This window comes from Ostrinia furnacalis, unplaced genomic scaffold (genome assembly GCF_004193835.3).
Source record: "Ostrinia furnacalis isolate ACB-3 unplaced genomic scaffold, ASM419383v2 OfSCF3339, whole genome shotgun sequence".
Lineage (NCBI taxonomy): Eukaryota > Metazoa > Arthropoda > Insecta > Lepidoptera > Crambidae > Ostrinia > Ostrinia furnacalis.
In genome coordinates this window covers 218,998-239,426 of record NW_021133578.1, presented here as the reverse complement: position 1 = coordinate 239,426, position 20,429 = coordinate 218,998, and the positions used below count along the sequence as shown (strand labels likewise).

The following is a 20,429-nucleotide window of genomic DNA, read 5'->3' as shown; positions in this document are numbered from 1 at the left end:
GGAACTGCTGAATTTCTTGAACGGCCCGCGAAGTGAGTAAGTCTTTACTTCGGAGTAGCCTTGAGAGTAGTATTTGTGCAGAGTAAAAGAAATAGACAAAGAAATAAGTGAAAAATTGAAATTATCATTGCCATTCGTGATGATCATACTTTTTTGAGTTTGTAGCACCATGTTGGGCGCCAATGTAATAATACGCAACTGATCTACTAATATCAAACTCGTTTCTTTTTGCGGTACACAGTATGTAAAACATAAGGGACCAGTCATTCAGTAAAATATTTTTAGAAAATAACTAGGAAAACATAATCGTTTATCGACCCTAAAGATGGTATTTTCCAATGGCAGCCCCTTGTTCGCTGCGTGGCGTGATACAGCGCATGTGCCAGCAATGGAACGCGCCGCGCGCCAAGCGCTCTTATACAGGGTGAGCGTTCGTATATAGGTTCAGTTTAATTGCTCTTTGTGTAATTATACCATTGGATATGTTAAGATAAATGTACAAAGCAAAATATACGTCAAAGTAGTAAAGTATTTCGATTACCATAGTATGTAGATAACGCGCAGTAATGACGCTGTAGTAGCCATATAATAAGTGATCAACGTAAATGTAGTATTTATTGTGAACTTCTAAAATAAATGATGATCTTTTGGAGCAATTGGTAATTAATAGAATTTTATGATTTTTCTAGAAGAGATGTGGTGTCATGAGATTTTTGTGGAAGAAGATTACGAAACTTCACCTTGCGAGCCGGGCGCTAATGCTGGGTAATAACTATATTTATAATGTAGGTAAACCAAATAGTATTCGATAATATTTAATCATCGTCATGTCTATCATCATCCCAATCCACAATTTCCCTCTTTGTTCCTCTGATCCCTTACCACAAATTCAGCCAATTTAAACTTAAATTTTTTGTTACTCATATTTTAGTTGCATTGAAAACAAAAAACAATCGGTAAAATTGGCCGACAAGTGACGTTTTGTGACGAAATTTTTTAGGTTTCAGGTTTTGACAGCTCAAAGAGTATGTAAAATGTGACCTGAAAAGTTTTATTTTCTAGGAGTAGCAAATAAGATAATGTAAAAAGATAAGTGATTAAAATGCTCACCCTGTATATCCGCAGCATCCACAACTCTGCGTTCAAGACGATGACGGAGGCGGTGCGCGAGAGTGAGATCAAACAGCGCGACCCCGCCGCGCTCCTCGCGCAGCCGAGGCACTCGTGAGTACCGCCCTGTATTACCTCACGCCTACACTACACTACACTACACGAGCGAGGCTTGCTCGCGCTAACGAAACTCGATAGGTTACACGCGAACGACGTAAACCAAGTAGAATGGCGAGGCCCTTTTGAACTATCAAACTTCAATTTGATAATACGATGGGTAATCTCAAACGAGCGACCCATATCCATTGTAACTATCAATTTAGTGCAAAAATATGATGGGTAAACTTACGCTTGTGACGTGTGTATAATGCTATACAAAAACAATTTAAACTGCCTACATCCGAAACTATCCGACACTTTTGAATCATTTACGGTTACGGTTTCGGATATTTATTTATTTCGGATATCCGAAAGTTTCGGTTACGGTTACGGATATCCATAACATCCCTGATAAATACACGTAAAAATTAAAGTTCTGTAGGCAATATGCAAATAATTCTTTGATCTTTACTTAGATTAGTACTTGATTCGTAATATTGGTCGATAAACTGTCATATTTGATCTATAATAGTGAGTTTCGTTATCGTGATCAAGCCGAACGACGACGATACAGATTCTAAGATAATTGAGTTACTGGTCACTAAAAGGAGCAAGAGACTCTTGCCTTACCCATAATTCTATCAATATGGGTTCTTTGAAACTATTTCGGGCAAATACAAAATAGATTTCCACTAAAATGTCTACATTACTGCCATTTTCAGTAAAAAATAAATTTTAATGCCAAAAAATTACTATAAGGAAAATCATTCTGCTAATTTAAAGCTGGGCAAGGTTTGAACAGAAATTTTCTGATAATAAAATAAAATTGACTAAAAAATGAACTATCTTGAATTTGTTTAGAATATTGACAGTGATTTAAAATACATTGCTAATAAAATAATGTTTGAGTCACTGTCAACGATTCTATCAAATATGTGGAATCTAAGGCTGAGAGCACACAAGCTAAGCTTCAGCGACCATACAAGTTATGACACGAGCCAAACGAAAGCTCCAAGCTTTAGCGTGAGCGGAGAACATACACACTAAATAAATATTTTTTTAATGTTTTAAAAAAATATTGAACACTTTAAATATCATTTGCTAACTACCGTGTGTGTGGTCTCCGTTAAATATAATATTAATAATGATTCGTTCCAAAGATTTCCATTCTGCCTGCATTTATAACATTGTGGTGATATACTAGATTAGATTAACCGTGTGTGAGATGAGTGTCTGTGTGCTTGTTCCGAATGACCTGTGTTGTGTAGGCTAACATGTTATTTTAAACATTTTATTTACTATGTATGATTTTGTTTTTTTATGTATTTATGTAAATATGTGTATTTATTTATGTTCTTTCTTATGTACAAAGTAAAGTTAGTTAAAAGTTAATATTTAAATATTATATTATCGAGCTGTAGGTATAATGTTGATTACAAGACAGAAAGGCTGAATTAGTACACAATATTATTACTAGATTCCTTAGAATTTATTTAATTTTAATAAAGGTTTAGCGTATTTTACTAAATATAATGAAATTGCAAACACAGTACATAGACAATAGAACGTATTACTAGTAATATCTTATATCTGTAGTCTATATAAAATTACATATCGTAGACCATTATCAAACAACCACAATATAATTTGTACTTTTATATTTATGATTTTAATTACCCACATTTTTTATATTTTTCTCACCGTTATGCTTTCAATGTTAGGTCGATATATCTCCAGCAGATGTCAAAGTGTGCTTGCCATTGATTTATTTTTAGATATTGTATTAATTTAATTGAAATAAATGGACAAATATCGACAACATGGCACTTATCTGTATAAAAAATAGAGCGCACGCAGAGTATATTTAGTTGTTAGTTGGATTTTATTTTGAGTTCGCTTTGCATCGCCCCTCCCCGCACCTACCATAGACTCGTGTTAAGATGTTAACCCGCATGACCGTGCCGCACTCGATATGGAAACTTTCGTCTTATTTTTCGTACAAAATTAAACAAATACCTATAAAAAGCGAATCTAACGAGAATCCTTTCTTACATCAATATCCATCTAGCTAAAAAGGCGAAAGTTTCAGCATGTCCGATTATTTCACGTCCGCAAAACACTTCTGTCATATCTGTCAGTGAACGTCATGCTATACGTGTAACGCCACGTTGCACACGTGAAACAATCCACCGTGGCGTCTCGGCACGAGTCTATGTCCCCGGGCGGCTGTGGCTCGCTACTTGACGTTCTGTGTCGCGCTCAGCAAGCGCGGCGAGCCCGTGGGGCTGCGCTGGCGTCGCCGAGGAGTCGCGCCCGCGTCCGCGTCCGCGCTCGCGCCCGCGTCCGCTCCCGCGCCCGTCCCCGCCCCCGCTGTCGCCCGCCCGCCCCGCCGGCGCCATCGAGACTCGCACGTCATATGACAGTTCACCATCGCGTGAGCGCTCGTTACATCTGATCGTGTGGCATCTCGAGTGCTCGACGACGAATCTCGACGCTTCGAAACTACGCTTGTCAATCTGAAATGTGACCCGGTTTGAAATTGGTTTAAAATTAATCAATTGGACCACGACGTCAAATGTAACGACCGTGACGATTCGCGCGACGACTGGAATTGTAAAGTAGTTTTAAAGCGAGAAGTGTGAGCGTTCAGTCCCGGCGTGAATGCGGCCCGGGACCGACTGATTAGGATGTGATATAGATACTTACAGTAGTTGACGTCTTGTACATAATGACGGTGGTGTCGATGACGATCTATGAAATGAATTTCACATTAAAACGAATATGAAGGTTGAAAGACGGTTCACAGCACCGATGTGCCATATTTTAAAACATAATATCGATTTCGGAATATAAAGCTAAAAGACAACGATGTAATGTTGTACATATTTCATAAACATGGACTTCATTTTCACTACCGCCACCTATCGACTGAATAGAAATCAGCCCCAACAATTACTAAAGTACCTCCTTCCTACATTTTAAGTATCCGTGTATATATTATAGATTATTACTTCACGTTTAGAACTCACGTGTTCTTTAGGCCTCAATTGTTACAACGAGTGTGTTCTTATGATATTTTGTAGATATTGATTTGTTGTTATCGACTCAAAGTTGGTTTTTATTCAAGTTGGGCGTACTTGCCGTACGTGTTTCGAGGAGAAGCCGCCATTAAATGGTAAAGAGAAGTGTTGCTTGCTAAACGAGTGTAGAACATTCGGGGTTGCCAGAATAAAATATTCGGTAATGTTCAAAATAATTAAACTCAATTATTTACACTTGAGTATCTTCCCAAAAAATTATTTACTGTTTTATTGATGATCAAAATTTTTATTATACATAACTTCAATTTCTAGATATTTTTTTCCAGTTAATCCAAGTTCTGGATATCTGATAGCCCTCACGGGTGAGTTAGATGACACACTTAGCTTCTGTGACATAGCTACTTGTTTAAAATCTGTCTTCTACATTTCGAGTCTTCTACTTACAAACATTGTTCCTATTTGTATTTAATATTTAAAATACTGGAATTTAAAAATAATCTCAATGTATAGTTTTACTGAGCAATATCTAAATAATATAAATTTATTAATCTTCCCTTTTTTCATGAATGATAATTACTTAAAGATATAACAAAATAAAATGGAATTGAAAGATTAGACCATATTTTGATAATTGCTTAATTAAGCTGGTACTTCCGAAATGAGAGTTGTAGATTTTATATTGTTTGTATGTTTGCTAATACTGGGTGTGTAGTGTGTGCCAGTCGCGAGGTCGCGGCAGAGATCCGTCTTCAACGATCAGTCATTCCGTCGATTAAATCGCCAGTTATCGTAGTTCTGTACCATTTGTTTGCAGCCAAAATAGTACTTTATGTACGCTAGACTATATTTTTCTATACAATGAATATATAATATAAGTTGTGAGCAATATTTTTATATAATAAAGTTGATGCAGTATTGTGAATTACTTAGAATAAAAATTATAGAGCCTGAAGTGATAAGACACCTCGAGTTTTAGAAGGGGTCGCGGATAATAGTCATAATCGTATCAATTTAATATACCTTTGTCTATCATTTGTTTTTGGACTCTTTTAGACGTGATTTGTTTCATATTTTCTAATTATCTTGTTTTATTCCCGACAATGATGTCCTGAAAATATGTTTTGTTTTATGGCATGAAAGTCTTTATGTGGATTTTGCCCATATTTCGCTATTTCCGAATATCAGATATTTCGCTCTTTCCGTTTTGCCACTCACCATTGTTTTTACAAGTGAGAAAAACTAGCTCATAAAAATCTGTGTAGAAGCCTCTTTCTAAAAATCGGCGTGTTTTATTTCTGAGAGTAGTTTATTTGTCAAAATTATTGACGAATCTCGTTTTGATATATGTATGAAATTAATATAATTAAAAGTGTTCTTCCTAATACTTAAACGTTTATTGTAAATAGTTGTATTAAAAGTGTGTTGTTTCTACGAGTCGGTAGTTACTTGTGATGTATTATACAAATCCTTCAGCTAAAGTTATTTTGCTCCCATTTTTAAATCTTTTTATAATAACTTTTTAACGACGTTTGAAGTTTGTTTATATAGCATTAAAATATTATTTTATCTATTTACCATTTATTTGAATAGTTTAAACAAATAAGAAATGTCATATCAATAATAGTATTTAGAAGTACCACCGGTCCGATGTGATATCGAATAAATCAAGTTAGAATGAAACGAAGAAGTTCCTATTTTATAACTAAACTTTTCTTGAGTTTTCAGATCTTTGAATGATAATTCTAATAAACTTCAAATGTCGATGTAATACTTTTTCTCTTTATCCGTTATTTTCGTTTGCACTTTCCATTGTTTCAAAGGAGCCACTACATTTGACAGCAGTGGTCTCCTATTTTGTCTCAAATCCTTTATTTATTTTACCCTGTCATGTCTCTTGCTAGAATAGGCGTGCCTCGTGCAGTCAACAGCATTACTCGATATGTTCCTTCATGAAGGCTCATTTATTCAATTGTTGAGTGCACCGCACCCTGTGGTTATCCATCCAAGATGTACAAATAGTAGCACGAGGAAAATACACTGTTCAAATTGTTTATAAACCATCCGTCATAGAGGGAATGCACTATTTTACATTAATGCTGTGTTCTGGCGTAACACAAAAAGCAACGCCAGTGAATGCTATACGATATTAACTTTAATCGTTTAATATTTAATTTTTCTCTTCATTTTTATTGTTGGTGCATTTGTGTAAGAAATAATTGAGTAAAAAATAATTCCTAAATTATGTTGGCACATAAGCAGTGCTATAAATATTTTCTCATTAATTCCGTTGAACACTTGTTGGAATATGTTGCATGAAATTAGTAATAAGTAGTTTTTATAGTTCGCGAGAATGTTGCATTACAGACAAGTGATCCAATGTATCACCTCAATGCTTTACAGTTAGCATGTTCAACAGTACCAAATCTATTTTTATGGTTTTACGCATACATTTGCTACACTAGTGTGAAATGTAAATATTTTTATCGATTGTCACGGTAAGTGCGCAGTTTATCAGTGTGTTTTCCATCGTCTCAAATGCATTTAATTATTTAACTTACTTACAATACCTACTTCTTGCATTCCATGCAATGTCATGTCAATTTGTGATCTTGTAATTATAGTGTTGTAAATAGTATAAGAGAGCCTTATTGCTGTTGTTTGTAATGATCATTCCTATTTAATTAATAAAGAATTGAAATTTTGAAAACGAGTTGTGTACTGTAGTTTGTAAGCGGTAATGGTAAAATTAAGTTAGAAATGGCGCGGGGCGTAAAAAATCTCATAATTTTTAATGAAAAGGATAATGCACCTACTGGGCTTAAAATGTTATTTTGTACCTATTATGTAAAACTTAATGTTCTTATTTTTTCGATTTACATGGCATCATATCGATGATCAGCTTAATTTTAACAAAGGGGGCAATATCTAAAAAAAGCTGCGACTAATATACAAAAGTTGCATTATCCCGCTCGTTCCGAAGCGGTTTGTTGCGCCCGCGCATAGATTGGTTTGGTAAACATTAAAGCGAACTCTCGCCCGGGATCGGTGGCGGTCGCATGTGGGCATGTACTAATGTGTGTTGTTCCTGGCAGCGCGGCGGACGCGCGCCACGCGCTCGTGCGGCTGGCCACGTGTAAGTACCATGCTGCACGGGACTATTCCCACCTCTCGTTCCCACCACTGCAACCCCTGTGTAGCCAGGATCTACAGCTTGACCGCCATGCGCATGCTGCACGCTTGCACCGCACGCCCGTAGTCCTTGGATGTGTCACTGTCTTGTCGTGAACCTCGCCGCTCGCGAGGCGCCGGGGTGTCGCGTCGACCGCGGGGCTCGTTCTGTGTCTGCGTGATGCGTGAGAGTCAACGTACACCCGTTTGTCTGACGAAAGCTTGGCATTCACACCTTGCATCACGACATGGTAATGTTGACGTCCGAAAAGCTTACATAACGTGTTGCGGAGCACTCGCGTTGTGGTAGTGAATCCGAGGCTCGAGACAAATAGGCAGCAACGAGGTTGGCTTCTCGCCCTCACGCATCCGTGGATACGCTTATAGTCAAAGCACAGTTTCGCCCCACCCCTGCGGTCGACGCCGCCACCCCGGCGCCCCCGCCCGGGTCCCCGGGTCCCGCGCGGCCCGGTTGTGACTGGCTCTGTGTGGCAGCCTCACGGAGACGGCGCGCCTGCTCCAAAACGTTCGCAGCGTGTTCAGCCGCCGCTCCGCCTCGCGCACCCTGGAGCTGGAGATGTCGCGTGAGTACGCACCGCGTCCTAGACGCCCGCACACTAGCCCACACTTTACTTTCCCAAGTCGGCCCCGAGCATTTAAAGGACACAGGTACCTTACATTATTATTATTATTCTGTTCAATGGCTTCAATGGTGCGTATTTGAAGCACACCGGTTTCGCCAATGTCGAGTGTTTAACGAGACACGGTGGACAGGTACCTTACATTACTTGATTGATTTCAACACGTCAGCACACTAGTGAGCGTTGTCGACACGCCGTTTGGTCACGATTATTTTCCGCAATTTACATCTCACTACATTCACATGTTTTCTTTTCGCCCGTGTAATGTTGGCCGTGTAATGACGCCGGTGGCCGTGTGCAGATGGGTTCGCGTTCTCGCAAGAGGAGGGCGGCAGCGTGTCGCAGGGCGCCATCATCCGCGCCTACGACACGCGGCAGCCGAGGCCGGCGCGCTCCTAGGCGGCCGCCGAGCCCGCGCCGTGAGCCGAGCGTGCAGGACGATACACCCGCTCTACGCTGCCTGTTCGCAAGCGACGCGATTTATTCACTTACAAAGTGTATCTGTCTACAGTACTTAACGTTGTGTAAATGTTGTCTATTACTATACGGTATGTAGAATTTATGTATACAGTAGGTGACGATAGGCTGTGGTTGATACGTTCAAGATAGTGTAGGCTGCTGTACTCGGTCACAGGGAAATCAACCGCGGGTTTTAAATATACCAAAAAAATCTGTCGTTCAGTCGGATTTTTCGTTTGCTAAGTTCGGGTTGTAGAGTATTTGCATTATATTTACATGACAAAATGTTTTAATAATACTATTGATTGTATGAAGATTATGCTGTTGTTGAAAAATAATTTATTATTGTTAAACCAACATTTGTTTGTTAATAATTTATTATTTAGAATATAATAATTATGCTTTTCATGATACGTGCAAAGCACCACAAGGCTTATAAAAGTTCACAAATCAACAAAGAAGGTACAACGTAGTGATGAAGCCGTTATTTATTAATTAAAAGGAGCCTATATTTTTGTTAAAATATTTTATTCACGCTGATTTATTTTGTACATTTTTTGTAATCACATCTATAAATAATTCCAAAGAAAGTAGAATATTGAAAAGATACTAAATGCTTAAGATCTGATTAGGTGATCGGGGTTACGTGGCGAAGTGCCTACAACCGTTGTAGGAGTTAGTTTGATTTATGCATAATAAACTAAAAAATGGTGTTTGTGCCCTGGGAACATAATATTTAAACATAGATATTTTACTTTTAACTAAAATATTATATTTTTTAAATAATATTTTGAAACCTGGTGACAGTTTAAGTGATATATTTTTGATGATATTTGCTTGTTTTTTACATTTTAATGCTTGAATAATAACCGGATGCTTGTTTTGTTCGTGAGCATAAATACATACAAGTCAAATGCAGCATATTGTTCCCGATTAATGTATTACTTGTTAGACATAATGGCTTGGCTAAGTACTGTCAGCGTCAAAATGTGATTTGTGTGGTATTTGAATATTTTGTACTTATTTATGACATGTACATACAGATATCGTAAAAGGTAATATAATAAGCATGTATATTGTACATACAGTAAGAGATTTTATTAGTTCCTTGTATAGTACATATAACTGGTATAGAGAAATGTTGATAATATAGTTAATGATAATTTTGAGATCGTGTTTTGACGCTAAGAGTACCGTGATATTCGCGGCTTCTTATGTAGACTTTGTGATGCTATAATCATATTTTTTTAGTTATCTTTATAACGCTATAAGTTGTCGCTTCGTCCATATAAAAGGCGTATATTATTATGTAATTTAGTGTGGAGTGGTATTATTCAAAATTTTAAACATCAAACCCCGTATGGGGAATTTTAAATCGAGCACCTAGATCTCTTTCGGATATTATAGAGCACCGAATTATTTTATTACTCCATAAAGTATCGGCACAAAATTCTAAAGTAATGAAAACTAAATTGCCTTGGTCTCAGATCATCATACTGTATATCAGCCTTTTTACTTCTCTATACTGTATTGATAGTTTCATCTGAAACCAACTTATTTATTATAAATAAATTAATATTTACTAAATTATTGTGATATAACTTGGTGAAGCTAAAATTTTCAGAGTCTTTACAAAAGTCGACTGCTAGTGGTTTTTTGAGGGACTTGTAACTGATATTTATCACATTATACCTCGTAACAGTTTATTATTGTTAACTGTTAATTGACTAAGATTACGTTGGGCAGGACGAGATGCGACGCCGTTTTGGTTTTGTTGCGAACGCACTCTGTTCGTATTATTTTTCAGCGTGACTGTACTAACTGGCTATGTAAAACGACACAGGATAATTTGTTCGATATTAGAATATAATGACGATTGTATGTATTTTAATATAATATATTCATGGTAACACTTTAAATATGTACAAATTATATACAATTTCAGAGATAAAACATAATTATAAAAGCGCTATTAATTTTACATATGTATAATGTTATGCCTATTCGTATTTTAATCGTAATAATTATTATATTGTTCATTTACTTCGTGAATTTTTGCGTTTTCGTGCTCCCTTGGTCCTGAACCATCAATTAAAAATTTTATGAATATCTTAATGACTGGGACCAATGTATGCATGTAGCGCGGTAGATATATTACTATATTATGTATTTAAAGTAAATGTAAAATGTTTTGTTATTATTTATCTCTCCTAACTAATTTAAAAGAGTTTTACAGCTCCGTGAGTTCTATAAAGGTACTCTTGAGAGTTGTATACGTCAAAAAATTACAGAATTTGTATGAAATTGTGGTATATTCTGGTATATTATATTGTATGTGTGTGCATAAGTATTAAACTATATTTTTTTTGCCTACAATACTGATTTAAAACTCTATTCGATATCACGGTTGTTACCGTCTCACGGCGTCGTGTCTTGTCTGGGCCCTCACTTGTGTATGAGATATGGATGTAACAGAAATAAAGTATATTATTTGTTCTCGTTCTTTACTTCTTGTTTTATTTAAAAAAATAACCTTTCCCTCACGAAAATATAAGTAGTAAGTAATCACGAAGTAGTGCGTAGTATAGATAGATATCAACGCATTAGAATATTTTCTTTGATTAAAGACTTAACTATTCGTCAGAGTAAACCCTAGACCTTAAGATAGGTCAGATCAGTCTCGCTTGCTACTGGCCCATTCATTGGGGGCATAAATTGGAATTAGTTGATAGTATTCCGGGCACACTACTCGTCCACGGCTCAATAAGCCTGTTGATCCGCCAGTCACGTATCCATCAACTCTAGACCCGTTACGAATAACGCTATGGGTCCTTACAAGACGATCATTAGTAATCACAGCCCAATGAGGGCTATCGTTTTTATACTTAGCCCTCATTTATCTATTCATTTCGACACCAATGTTGTCAAACTAGCTATAGTCAAGCCAATAGCCATTTTGTAACGTGAAGTGGCAAAAATAAAAAAAAAACCCACCATTGATAGTAGCGCGCTCCTGTAAATGTCATAATTTAAGGTTCTCCCACATGGCAAAAATTGGAACGAATAATCCAGTATAGATAGTAGCAAAGCTGGGACGATTCAATGTAGGACATCTAATAGCTAGTACAATACGTAGGTAGCTAGTCGTAATTCGTTTTTTTATCATGTTGGCTTACTTATTTAGGTAGGTACTTATACGTAGTACTGTTCATTCTAGTCCGTAAAACCCGGTGCTAATTGGGATGACTGAATTACCTACATTGTCTAACAGACACTGCAACTGCCTACTCTCATTATACATTTTTATCTTGCATAATGATTCTTGTGACTTCGCACCAACATAAATAGTCAAAGCTAAACCAAAACTTAAATAATTCCGTTGATATTAATTGCTTGTGAAAAGATACCTACGTATTGAAGGGAAACCAGAGTATTAAGAAAAAATAATTAATTCTTTAAAATGTGGGTAAAATTAAATTCTTTGCGTAATAAAGTATCTAAAAATATCGATTACCTACCCGACAACGCCTCAAGATCAGCTCAGTGTGTATCATTGCGTGATGGTGGAAGTTGATTGCTCTAATTAACGTTAAATCAATTAGTGCGCTGGTATCTTGCTAATTGTGCCTTTGATTTGAATCAGAGGAAGTAACGTCATCTCTATGTTTCCAAGATGGAAGATTTTCCAATTTATCGCAGTGTTAATTTTTAAGTGTGGTTCTTCAGAACAAGTTTATTCGATAGTGTATTATTAAAAGTAATTTCTTATACCTTTCTACACTTTGATAAAAAAAAATACAAAGTTAAACATGATACAACTTTTTATCGCACTACCCGCTGATTTCCATTTCATAAAAGAAAAGTCGGTAATGTTTGTGAAGTGTCCCTCCAGTTTTAAATGTGCAACGTTACGCAGCATTACACATAAGTTAATAAGACGGGTAATTTAGCATCCAAAATTACAAATTACTCTACTTGTAGATAGTTAGCTGTGATTAGCTGTAAAACAAAGTGAAGTGATGAAGTGATCGTGCGCGAGTGCGTCTATAAAAACTAACCGTGCCAAAATCAATATTAATTACATAAGTGTAAACAATCGCGGGGACAATAAGGTTAGTGCACCGTTATCACGTTATCAGTGACGTCACGCAGGTGCGTTCGGCGCGCGCTCGGCAGTGCCGCGCCGTGCCTTGCAGCAGCCGCCCGTGCCGCCCGTGCCTTCGACGTAAACAATCTGTGATCCACCTCGCGGACTCGCGTGTGCAATGTGTTCCGATGGTGCAAGTGTGTGACAGTGAGGGGTCGGAGCTGGCCATGGCTCGCTCGCCGCGCAGGATCGCCCAGCGCCGCGCCCGCAGCCGCTCGCGGGAGCTGACGAGGCTCAAGACCCAGCTCAACGGGAAAGGTAAGCTATGTTCTAAACCTGTCTGACTTGTTCATGTTTCATTCGTAACTTGTTCGCAAACTTTAGTGTGTCTACAACCGATGTAACTTTGAATTTAAGTAAGTAGGTTTAACAGAGTTGGTTCTGCAAATACCCGCATCCAAACTTACTTTGAATTTCAAAAACAACTTTTTGGAAGTTGAGTTTCATGCATAACTAGATCTATTTTTTTTTTATTCATATTGGTACACCCTACATGTTTTTATTCATTTACGAATACGTTACATACAGTAGTCTTTACTTTTTGTAATTGTCGCGAGAACACCTGGCCATTTGTATTCCAATTCCAAACGACATTGAAACATTCGGTGATGAAACTTTAAACTGTTTGATCACGCAATTTACAGGCGAATGTTATTATTAGCGCCAGTTTCGGTAACTTCCATAACTTTCTTGGAAAGGAATCTACCGACCTCCGCAGTTCCGAACCTATTTCATAATCGAATAACAAAAACAATCTACCCGCACATAAACTACCTACTTATCTCACTCATTCATGCAAAACAATTATTTATAATTTTATGGGAATTACCTATAGGATTTTAATTAGTTGCCAGTTTATTTTAAAAGCAAATTAGAAATTAGGTACGTATAAAAGTTAAGTTAGAGTAATAAAGGTAAAGGTACGAGTAGGACTATTGTCGGTGTTGACGGTAGAAAGCGAAAAAATCTTCGTTTGTTTTTGTTATAATCCCATTTTTTCTGTTATTAAAAACACCGACTGCGTGCATAATCATCAAGAGCGATTGTAAGCATCTACAAACAATTTCGAGTGCATTACCGCAGCAAAATTTTTATAAATGTTGTNATGGTAACTCTTTAAATATGTACAAGGTTATATACAATTTCAGAGATAAAACATAATTATAAAGGCGCTATTAATCTTACATATGTATAATGTTATGCTTATTCGTATTTAAATCGTAATTAGTAATATTATATTGTTCATTTACTTTGTGAATTTTTGCGTTTTCGTGCTCCCTTGGTCCTGAACCATCAATTAAAAATTTTATGAATATCTTAATGACTGGGACCAATGTATGCATGTAGCGCGGTAGATACATTACTATATTATGTATTTAAAGTAAATGTAAAATGTTTTATTATTATTTATATCTCCTAACTAATTTATAAAAGAGTTTTACAGCTCCATGAGTTCTTACGCTAAGAGTTGTATAGGTACTTACGTCAAAAAATGTCTGAATTTGTATGGTATAGCCCGACCAGGAACATAAAAACCCTCGCCATGTTGCGGAAAACTAATGGTACTAATTTCTTTTAATGGCAACAGTAACTGAAAACTTCATTGACATGCCACCTTGCATGTCAGTCTATTGCTGTCAAAGTATAAACAAACTTTATTTTAAATGTGCGCAATTGATTTTGTGAATTAAATTGCTAAAATCTTTTTATAGTCGTGAAAGAAAAGTGGTTCACAATGTGTTAAAGTATTTGTCGAAGAGAAATACTAAGGGTTCGGATAATATTTTCATTGAATAATGTTTCCGACAAAGGTTGTCAAATTGACTGACATGTTTATCGCAAAGTACAGTCCACTATGAAAATTAGCTGTGGTTTGTTTCAACTACCTATTTTAAACATTTTTGTCACTTTCTAAGTGTTGAATTTTATGGAATTGGGAAAGAAGTAGGGTCAGGGAGGCAACAGTGACTCACTTTTTTTTCGAAGCTTAATAAAAATAGATATCGCTTTAATATTGGCCTAAAATTTGCTCACATTTTAGATACACTATTGAACTGTAACTGAGCACTCATGATTCTACATTATTTACTACTTATGTCAAAGTAGGAACCTAAAACAAAAAAATGATAATTGAGTCACTGTGGACTACTAGGTGTACACACTGACTCACTACCGTGGTACACAGTATTAACGTGGTAAGGCAGTATTTATATGAAAAGAAAATTCCCATTCCGCGTAGTTTTTTATTAGAAATAATAACAAAACTGCACAAGCTATTCTTATTATAATCAACAATTCAACACGACTCTTAGTACTTTTATTGCAATTCGTATAAAGTATTAAAATTGAGTCACTGTGTACTTCTACGCCATTTTGTAAATATTTGATCAAAAAAACCAAGATGTAAAACAAATTAGTCAAAATTCGGATTAAAGACAATTGATACAAGACCTACTATCCGATAAATATAACGGCTATTACCTATAGCAACAAACAAAGATATGAAAACAATCGAAACTCACCTTAGAATGTAATTTAGAGGGCGCGAAAACAAAAAACATTCCCTCACCCTTCCGCACGGCACTTGACCGGCGAGCAAACTGGTTTAAACGTGTTCGGGTACAAAGACCTTTGAATCGGTAAAAGAGACAAATATATATTCCTATGCCTTCAGGTCGAAACATGACTGAGCCACTGTAGCCGACCGAGTCACTGTTGCCTCCTTGACCCTACCGAGTTTGAAGCGTTCATGAGCAAACATTGCAGTTGAATATTTAAGTTCTGAATTTGATTATTGATGAATAATATAATAAATCCTACTAGCTCGATTGATGGTTTCATTTAATTTATTTAAACCAGGTTACCTGTAATAATATATTTTCGTTAATTTAGGAAAATATCAAATTAGCCCGTAATCCTGAATCCTGATACATAAAGTCAGCCTATTAATTTAACACAGGCACGACTGTACTCAGTGTTGCACTATCAAATGCAATTGACGCGCCTCTATGCCAGGGTTTTTATGTTCCTGGTCAGGCTATATGTATGATATTTTCATATATTGTATGTGTGTGCATACCTATAAACCATTTTTTTGCCTACACGTAATTTAAAACTGCATCTATTCGATGGCGTCGTGTCTTGTCTGGGCCCTCACTTGTGTATGAGATATGGATGTAACAGAAATAAAGTATATTATTTGTTCTCGTTCTTTACTTCTTGTTTTATTTAAAAAAATAACCTTTCCCTCACGAAAATATAAGTAGTGCGTAGTATAGATAGACATCAATGCATTAGAATATTTTCTTTGATTAAAGACTTAACTATTCGTCAGAGTAAACCCTAGACCTTAAGATAGGTCAGATCAGTCTCGCTCGCTACTGGCCCATTTATTCGGGGCATAAATTGGAATTAGTTTATAGTATTCTGGGCACTCTACTCGTCCACGGCTCAATAAGCCTGTTGATCCGCCAGTCACGTATCCATCAACTCTAGACCCGTTACGAATAACGCTATGTGTCCTTACAAGACGATCATTAGTAATCACAGCCTAAAATTTATCTATTCATTTCGACACCAATGTCGTCTAACGAACTATAGTTAAGCGATTTTGAAAAAGTGGTAAAATTCAAAAAACAACCCACCATTGATAAACCCAACAAAGTAGCGCGCTCCTGTAAATGTCATAATTTTAAGGTTGTCCCACGTAGCAAAAATTGGAACTAATAATCCAGTATAGATAGTAGCGCCCTCCTGATAATGTCATAGCTGGGACGATTGAGTAGGTAGTACGAGTACAAGATAGGTTTTCGTAATTCGTTTTTTATCATGTTGGCTCTACTTATTTATACATATTGTTCTTTCTAGTCTGTAAAACCCGAGCTATAGTTCCAAAATACTGAACTGTCCTATGCATGACATTGACAGTGGGGCGCCACCGTCAATACCGGATCGCTGGTTTCGATTTTTGCCATGTTGGAAACCATATAGTTGAACGATGGTAGCGCCCCCCTGTCATTGAGTTTGGTGGGACAGTTCAGCGTGGGTCATCTATAATGAGATGACTGAATTACCTACATTGTCTAACAGACACTACAACTAGGCAGTTGCAGTGTCAGATAAAAATGTTTAATGAATGAGAGTAGGCACTCTCCATAATGATTCTGTGCCTTCGTACCCACATGAATAGTCAAAGCTAAACATTCCGTTGATATTATTAATTTCGCCTAGTAATTGCTTGTGAAAAAATATTTTTTTAAATGGCTTATTCCACTATTCCCCGTTGACAATCCCCGTCAACGGGGATTAGTGAACTTTTTAGTTCATTATTCCCCATTATAAGTTCAAATTTGGTTAACGGGGAATACGGCTTATTCCACTATTCCCCATTAACGCCAAATTGGAGCTTATAATGGGGAATAATGAACTAAAAAGTTCATAAAGCCCCGTTATATTAGGATTTTAATTTTAAAGTAATGGGGATAAATGAACTTTTTGGTTCATTATTCCCCATTATAAGCTCCAATTTGGCGTTAACCCTTAAATGCATAGTGTTGCCATATGTCTACGAAGTACTTTTTTGATTATAAAAAGTAACACATTTTATAAGCGTTTCTGAACGTACGCTAATATCAAAGAAAACATCATAATAAAAATAAAAAAAACGCAAATGAAGGTAGATTTGAAAAAAAATTAACTGATATTTGACATAGCGATTGCGAAAGAGAAAAAATTGGTAGTGTTAAAATTTGTGGTATTTGAATTTTGGATTCAGTGAGGATTAATTGCTAAAACGATTGGAAAAAAATACATACGTGTTAGAAATAATTAAGAATTCATTATTATAACTTATTTTTTTGGTAATCTATCCCGAATGTGCCTTCGACTTGATTTTTGTGTATGTAGCCAAATGTCTACACCATGCGTTTATGCTATAAAATTGTTCTATGGTTTGCTTATTTGGTTTTTCTTTTCAGCATGTTTGGCTTGCTATCTGAAGAGGAAATTGAGGCAGCTCATGCTGCTTTTAATGATGGTGCAGTCTCAGAAGATTATGAAAATTTAGATGATGATAATATCGATTTTTACCCAAACGTACGGGATTTATTGCATGGTCTGGATGAGGAGTCCATAGAGCATAATCTACCCTTGGAACATAACGAAGATCTGATCTAATATATGCTCCTCTTCATAGACTATGGGAGGGTTATGTTCCAGGGTCTTCGTTATGTTCCAAGGGTAGATTATGATCTATGGACTCCTCATCCCGATCATGCAACAAATCCCGTACGTTTGGGTAATAATCGATGTTATCATCATCTAAATTTTCATCATCTTCTGAGACTGCACCATCATTTAAAGCAGCAAGAGCTGTCTCAATTTCCTTTTCAGATAGCGAACCAAACAACATGCTGAAAAGAAAAGCCAAATAAACAAACCATAGAACAATTTTACGGCATACAAACGCATGGTGTAGACATTTGGCTACATACTGTTAATTTTCAAAAATATACTTTTTTTTCGTACTAAGATTTTTTTTATTATTTTTCCCCCTATCTGTGACTAAAAATCTAATTGAAATATTTTTTTCATAACTAAATAAAAAATCATGCATTTAAGGGTTAACGGGGAATAGTGGAATAAGCCGGAATAGTGAACAAAAAGTTCACTAAACCCCGTTGACGGGGATTATCAACGGGGAATAGTGGAATAAGCCTTTTTAAATGTGGGTAAAATTAAATTCTTTGCGTAATAAAGTGTCTAAAAATATCGATTACCTACCCGACAAACGCCTCAAGATCAGCTCAGTGTGTATCATTGCGTGATGGTGGAAGTTGATTGCTCTAATTAACGTTAAATCAATTAGTGCGCTGGAATCTTGCTAATTGTGCCTTTGATTTGAATCAGAGGAAGTAACGTCATCTCTATAATTCCAAGATGGAAGATTTTCCAATTTATCGCAGTGTTAATTTTTAAGTGTGCGTCTATAGAACAAGTTTATTCGATAGAGTATTATTAAAAGTAATTTCTTATACCTTTCTACACTTCGATTCCAAAAAAAAAATACAAAATTAAACATGATAGGTACAACTTTTTATTGCACTACCCGCTGATTTCGATTTCATTAAAAGAAAAGTCGGTAATGTTTGTGAAGTCCCTCCAGTTTCGATACAACGCTACGCAGCATTACACGTAAGTTAAAAATACGGGTTTTTTAATTACGATTCATCATACTAAATTACAAATTACCCTACTTACAGAAAGTTAGCTGTAAAACAAAGTAAAGTGATGAAGTGATCGTGCGCGAGTGCGTCTATGAAAACTTACCGTGCCAAAATCAATATTAATTACATAAGTGTAAACAATCGCGGAGACAATAAGGTTAGTGCACCGTTATCACGTTATCAGTGACGTCACGCAGGTGCGTTCGGCGCGCGCTCGGCAGTGCCGCGCCGTGCCTTGCAGCAGCCGCCCGTGCCGCCCGTGCCTTCGACGTAAACAATCTGTGATCCACCTCGCGGACTCGCGTGTGCAATGTGTTCCGATGGTGCAAGTGTGTGACAGTGAGGGGTCGGAGCTGGCCATGGCTCGCTCGCCGCGCAGGATCGCCCAGCGCCGCGCCCGCAGCCGCTCGCGGGAGCTGACGAGGCTCAAGACCCAGCTAACCGGGAAAGGTAAGCTGTCTATGTTCTAAACCTGTCTGACTTGTTCATGTTTCATTCGTAACTCGTTCGCAAACTTTAGTGTGACTACAACCGATGTAACTTTGAATAAGTATAGGTTTAACGAGTTGGTTCTGCAAATACCCGCATTCAAACTTACTTTGAGTTTCAAAAACAACTTTTCGGAAGTTGAGTTTCATGCATAGCTAGATCTAATTTCTTTTTTTTTTAAATCATATTGGTACCTACACCCTACATGTTGTTATTCATTTACGAAAACGTTACATACAGTAGTCTTTACTTTTTGTAATTGTCGCGAGAACACCTGGCCATTTGTATTCCAATTCCAAACGACATTGAAACATTCGGTGATGAAACTTTAAACTGTTTGATCACGCAATTTACAGGCAAATGTTATTATTAGCGCCAATTTTGGTAACTTTCTTGGAAAGGAATCTACTGACCTCCGCAGTTCCGAACTTATTTCTTAATCGAACAACAAAAACAATCTACCCGCACATAATCTACCTACTTACTTATCTCACTCATGAAAAACAATTATTTATAATTTTATGGGAATACCTACCCATTGGATTTTAATTAGTTGCCAATTTATTTTAAAACCAAATTAGGCACGTATAAAAGTTAAGTTAGAGTAACAAAAGTAGTTAAATAGGAGTAGGACTATTATCGGTGTTGACGGTAGTAAGCGAAAAAAACTTCGTTTGTTTTTGTTATAATCCAATTTTTTCTGTTATTAAAAACACCGACTGCGTGCATAATCATCAAGAGCGATTGTAAGCATCTACAAACAATTTCATGCCACCTGATTCAATTATTTTGATACATTTTTCAGTGTGTGGTTTTGTGTACACACCTTTCGTTTAGCAAAACATTGTTTATCACCACAATTTTTTTATTCGCGGAAAACAAGTTTTCTCTCCACAGCCATCCCTTCACATGCCTATTAATAATGTATTTGAGTTGTTACTGATATTTCTATAGAAAAAGGTTTAAATCGATTTCATTATGTCGATGAATGTTAAAACAATCAATGTAGTAGGTAGGTACCTACTTGTGGGTACCTCCACAACAGTCAGTT

General features: G+C 36.6%; 1 protein-coding gene across 5 annotated transcripts in view; it reads left to right on the top strand.

Annotated features, from left to right (window-relative positions):
- Nucleotides 1-11,025, top strand: part of ATP8A (ATPase phospholipid transporting 8A1) — a 102,601-nt gene extending 91,576 nt beyond the window's left edge. For 3 of the 5 annotated variants that reach the window (XM_028311497.1, XM_028311494.1, XM_028311495.1), the window contains 2 exons: nt 7,914-8,002; nt 8,361-11,025. In XM_028311497.1, the coding sequence (XP_028167298.1) occupies nt 7,914-8,002; nt 8,361-8,458 (187 nt within the window). In that variant the 3' untranslated portion in view covers nt 8,459-11,025. Of the gene's footprint in view, nt 1-3,472; nt 6,961-7,913 lie in introns of those variants that run through there. The other 2 variants (XM_028311492.1, XM_028311496.1) reach the window with 2 other exon arrangements.
- Nucleotides 11,026-20,429: the final 9,404 nt, after the last annotated feature.